A 4,889-nucleotide genomic window follows, 5' to 3' on the forward strand; every position below is an offset into this window, starting at 1 on the left:
TCTGTTCACACCTAGATTAGAGCCCTTATCGCCAGCCCGCCCGGCTGCCTGCTTGGTAATGAGCCGCTGCAGGTGTCAAGCGCAGAGTTACAAGAACTGCCATAGATCAGCACATCAGCCTGTTCCGTCTGCCAGTGTGAACGCTCTGCTAGGTTTGTGAATGGACAGCCTAGTCCTTGATAAATACTCGGTTTGAACAGGACGTCTGATCTGCCAGGAGTGTCAGCTGAGTTGTGTCCAGGAGGCATGGGGATGAGCAGCCGGTAAGCCTAAGTGCGCAACTTTGAGGTCCTCTCCTCTTCTCTTCGTTTCAGGAAGCTCTGGGGGTATTGTGTGTGTGTGTGGAAGCCTTAGCACCCACCATTCGCAAATGTTCAGGCTTCTTTGGGGGAGGGGAGGGAACCTGACACCGGGTTTAGCTCCTAGACCCAGCATCGCGGTTCTCCGTTTCCTCTGTAAGAGAAAGCCTTTTACATACAACCCTGAAGGTCCCAGGTGCTGTTGAGGGAAAGCCAGGCATAGAATGCGGGTGTCGGCGCCGCTGGGAGTCTCATGCATCCAAGCCCAGAGGCTTGCCCCCATCTCCCCTCCGGGGCTTGTCTGGCCTCTGGGGTGGCCTGGAGCACTGCGACTTCACCCCCCTTCTGCCTCTGCAACTCTTTCCTCCCTCCCATAGGTCACTCACTCGTCCCAGGCCCTTCCAGGAGGCGCCCTCCCCTCTCTCGCCTAGGGCCCCTCGGCCCGGCCCGCCAGCCCGGGCCCACCCATTTCCTGTGCCGCCCCAACCCCACCCCCACTCGGGGTGGAAAGTTTCTCTCCTCGAGAAGGGCGGCTCCTTCTCTTTCCTTCCCGGCCGGCCAGGAAAGCCCAAAGCGAGTGGGGAGGGGGGTTGAGCTCCAGGCCTCGGGCCAGAGGGGAAGTGACTCGCCCGCACTCACACAACCAACCGCAGGACCAAGCTGGTGCAGCTTGGAACGATCGGCAGATCGGCGACTCTGCCCGGGGAGCGAGGGTTCGCACCCTAGCACCGCCGAGCCTCTTCCAACTCGGGGTCTCGGGCACCACCTGCTGGCGGAGCGCGGGGCAGCACTTGCCAGAATCACCGCTTATCTTCCCGCCCCTGAGCCAGGCAGTCAGAACACAACAATGCTGAGACAGTTATTTATTTATCTATGCGCCCAGGAGGCTGGCCCCTAAACTTAAATATCCAGCGCGGAGCCTTGGCCCTCCCGGCCGTGGGTGGTGCAGGAATGGGTCCTGGAGAGCCCTTGTCTAGGGCCGTGGAACCCAGGGACCAGAGGTGGGATGCCCCTGAGCCAGCAGCTGCCAATAGCAGCAAAAGGTGAAGAGATAGGAGCCAGGCACTCATCCCAGTCACAGAGATGCCAAGGGGAGTGCTAGATGCTTCGGACCCCACCGCCAGACTGAAGGTCGGCCAAGCTGAAGTACACACATGTGGGAGAAGTGGAGGTCCAGTGCCATGGGCAGAGGCTGTAGCCCAAGTACCTGCCCCAGTGCCAGCTAACCCAAGACAGGAGAGAGGGGGTAGGCAGTTTTGCCCCCAAGGGGCCCAGGCCTTGCCCTCCTCCTGTGAGGTGAGGTGGTATGGGGGAAAGCAGGCACTATAGTCTGAATACTTGCTGAGGGGTGAGTTTCTGAGCCTTTTGCATGGGTCCTTGCCCCCTACCACCCTAGCTCTTCAGAGGCTGATGTGGAAGGCATCCTGCAGCCACTGGTCTCGGGAATTGTGTGTCTGGGGCACAGTGAGGGGTGGCGGGTCTGGGGGCAGGCTAGCATCAGGAGGCTCGTCATCATCAGATAGGCCAGCATCAGGTGGGTAGGAACTGTCTGAATGCAGGGAGGATGACAGGTCCTGGCACAGGCTCAAGTCTTGGCACAGGTGCTTATAGTCCTGGATCGACTCATACAGGCCCCACAGCTGGCACAGCAGGGACATGTCCAGCTGCCGCAGGCCCACCTGCAAAAGACTGAGAGTGGGCTGGGGTTGGGGTCGAAGCCACCGCCCTAGCCAATCTTCCCAAGCACAGGTTTTTGTGGACATCAGATGCCATCTACAAGCTTTGAATCTTTAGGCAAGTCACTGACCCCTATCTGCAAGATGGGGACAAAATTTATCTAGCAGAATAGAATGAAATAACACTAGTAAGGCATTTAAAAATACATAGTAACTATTACCATAAACGGTAACTATAATTATTGTTACCATATCCCCTCTGACCCAACTGGCTTCTGCCGATCCTCTAGACCCAGATAGCGCGTTGCCTTATGTGCTCCGCCCCACCCCAGGACCCTCAAGCTCGGCGGCAGCCCCCGTCACCCCGCAACGCCCAGCTGACCGAGGAAGGGCTACTCACCATCTCCTTGCGCAGCGCCGCTAGCGCCGAGTCGAGGTTAACAGGGCGACGCGGGCCGGGGGGACCCGCGGCAGTTCCCGCGTTGGCGGCGCTGGCGGCGTTACGGGGCCCGTCCGGTACGCGGGCGGCCCGGCTCAGCTCATCGTGGATGCGGCTGCGCTGGCTGTAGACGCGCTCCAGCTCCCTCCACGAGCCCCCGCTCGCGTTGAGAAGACCGCTGAGGCCGCGCGGTAACGGCGGGAGACCGGTCAGGGAGCAGCCCGCGCCGCCTGGCGCCTCGGCCGAAGGCAGCCCATTCATGGCCGGACCAGCAGAGGAGGATGCCGCTTCCTTCCCTCCAACGCTCCGCCCGGGCCGCCGCCCGCAGGCCCCGCACCCCGCGGCCCCGCCAGCCGAGCCCAGCCGCCGCCCGCAGGGAGTGCTTTGTTCCTACCCGATTCCTCCGACTCCGCCCCCTGCCCACCCCTCCGTGTGGGCAGGGCCTCTCTTAAAAGGGCAACGGCTGATGCGACCACGTTGCCCCAGGTCGCAGCGAGCAGAGAACAGGCAATTGGCCACCAATAGAAGGGGAGCAGGAAAAAGGGGTGAGGGAAGAGGGCAAAAGCGGAGCGTGCGGTTCTTTCGCGGTTCTCCACCCCCACACACAACACTTTATTTATTCTGCCTTATTATAACTCTCAAGGATCTAAAAGGGGGGGGGGGTGGTCAGGAGACTGAGGGTAAGTCCATAATTGATCCCTAATTGACTGACACCCTGTCAGTATCTGAGTACCTGGTCTGGGCCTGAGGTGGGATAGGATGATGGTGTCGGGATGCTCGGGGGAAGGAGGGGAAGCTACCAAGGGGACTGGAACCCCAAATCTCACTCAAGGGTGGGGAATGAGCACTGGCTGGCTGAGGAGGTTGCAGGGTTCCTTTAGAGATCCACGCCTGTTTCTGCTTTTGAGGAGGCTGTGGCCTCCTTATCAGAATAAAAGTATCACATAGTCCTCTCCCGCCTCATCCTTTGAGTGGGGAAACTGAGCAGAAACAAGCCCAACTCATCTCTCAGGGCATCAAGGAGACCAGACTGTGATAGCATGAGAGGCCAAAAGAAGGAGAAAGACGAGCAGAGCTGGGGCTTACATGCACACTCAGAACCAAGAAAAGAACAAATCACACAAGAGGAACAGCTGTTTTTCTACAGGGATTTTCTCAGGAGGGGTTCTTTAGTGTTGCAGCTGCTGCAGGCTGTGCAGAGCTTCAGCACAAGCCCGGATAAGGCTACACAGTTGGATGCTAGTCTCCAGGGAGGTGCTAGAGCCCAGCTCAGCTGAGGCCCAGGTCAGTTTCTGCAGGAGAGCCTCTTGTGTGCAGGCCACAACATCTGCATTTGGAGGCACAGCAGGAGGCGGCAGCCCCTGGACTGCCTTGAGCCCTGCTGCAGCTCCCTCACAGTGCTCTGGACGGGGTACTGGGGGCTGAGGGGCAGGCCGAGAGCCCAAGGGGGGCTCCGAAGCAGAGGCGAGCTGGTGCTCCCGAGCTTGGGAGAGGGCAGCCTGGGCATTCAGAGCTAAAAGAGGAAAAATCCGGTGGAATGGTCAGGATACCTGGCTCACCTCAGCCCTGAGCCACTTCCCCACTCTTTACTGTTCTGCTCTCTCTCTAGTTGAGATGTTTTCCCTGCCCCAGTATAAGGTAATTTATCCATTTTCTTCTTTGTATCAGAGTTATTTATGCCCTTGCTTCATCTCTCTCATCAGAACTATGCCTAATAAGCTCAGACTCTCCATGATCTCTGGCACACGGTTGGTGCTTAGTGCTCTTACTGAATGAATGGTCCTTTCTAGAGCTGAAAGGAGAAAGCAACTCACCCCCGCCTCACCCACAAATACCACTGTCACCTCCCACCTACTGTTCCTGAGCCTCTTTCACCACACTTCTTCGCCAAGCACACTCGATCCCTCACCCGGATTATCTTTATCCACGTCTGAGTCGAGCTCCTGGCAAGCCACGCAGTAGATTTTCCGCTGTTTGTCTTGAAGGAGGATCGTCTAGGGGCCAGAAAGCATACGGGGCAGGGGTGAGACGCCGGGCGATGGGGTCCAGAGGGGAGCGCTGGTCAAGGGCAGTGTGGCCTGGTCCGCGGCCCCATCCTGGATCCCACGTCCCGAGTCTCTCCTCACCCCGCAGTCCGCGCACGTCTCGCCCAGCATGCGGTAACCGCGCAGCAGGTAGTCGCCCATGAGCCGGGAGATGCGATCCTGCCGCTCCCGCCGCGCTTGCAGCACCTTCGTCTCCGCTTCGGTCGGGGGCTCCCAGGAAAAGTCGTCGACTTCTGGGGGAAGAGAGGCACAAGGGGCCGGGGTGTCTTGCCGAAGCAGGCTGCATCCCGCAACCCGCAGCCACAAACCCCCGCACCCCAAGTCCTCACCAGAGCCGTTCAGGGCCATGTTGCCGTCGTCGCCGCTAGACTCACCGGAAGTGACGCACAAGCAGCGCGCCTTCCGCTTGGCTCCGCCCCCTCCGTGTGGG

At 59.4% G+C, this 4,889-nt stretch overlaps 2 protein-coding genes across 2 annotated transcripts; both read right to left on the minus strand.

The window, feature by feature from the left end:
- Positions 1–1,147: 1,147 nt before the first annotated feature.
- FAM89B (family with sequence similarity 89 member B) lies at positions 1,148–2,885 on the minus strand. The gene is made up of 2 exons (XM_079708374.1): positions 2,376–2,885; positions 1,148–1,978 (listed from the first exon to the last, which is right to left on the minus strand). Exons 1-2 carry the CDS (start codon positions 2,673–2,675, stop codon positions 1,700–1,702), a joined length of 579 nt encoding a protein of 192 aa, XP_079564500.1. The 5' UTR covers positions 2,676–2,885; the 3' UTR covers positions 1,148–1,699.
- Positions 2,886–3,583: 698 nt separating this feature from the next.
- Positions 3,584–4,889, minus strand: ZNRD2 (zinc ribbon domain containing 2; the record flags this gene model as incomplete). Its single annotated transcript, XM_079708782.1, has 4 exons — positions 4,789–4,889; positions 4,541–4,692; positions 4,324–4,408; positions 3,584–3,927 (listed from the first exon to the last, which is right to left on the minus strand). The coding sequence occupies exons 1-4, from the start codon at positions 4,805–4,807 to the stop codon at positions 3,584–3,586; spliced, it is 600 nt and encodes a 199-aa protein (XP_079564908.1). The 5' UTR covers positions 4,808–4,889.

Source organism: Hyperoodon ampullatus (assembly GCF_949752795.1).
Source record: "Hyperoodon ampullatus genome assembly, chromosome: 7".
Taxonomy (NCBI): Eukaryota; Metazoa; Chordata; class Mammalia; order Artiodactyla; family Ziphiidae; genus Hyperoodon; species Hyperoodon ampullatus.

Excerpts from the sequence above, each read along its gene's own strand:
- FAM89B (XM_079708374.1), bottom strand. The coding sequence starts at position 2,675 with ATGAATGGGCTGCCTTCGGCCGAGGCGCCAGGCGGCGCGGGCTGCTCC. Across the intron at positions 1,979-2,375 it reads CGGCGCTGCGCAAGGAGATG|GTGGGCCTGCGGCAGCTGGA; the intron begins GTGAGTAGCCCT and ends AGTCTTTTGCAG.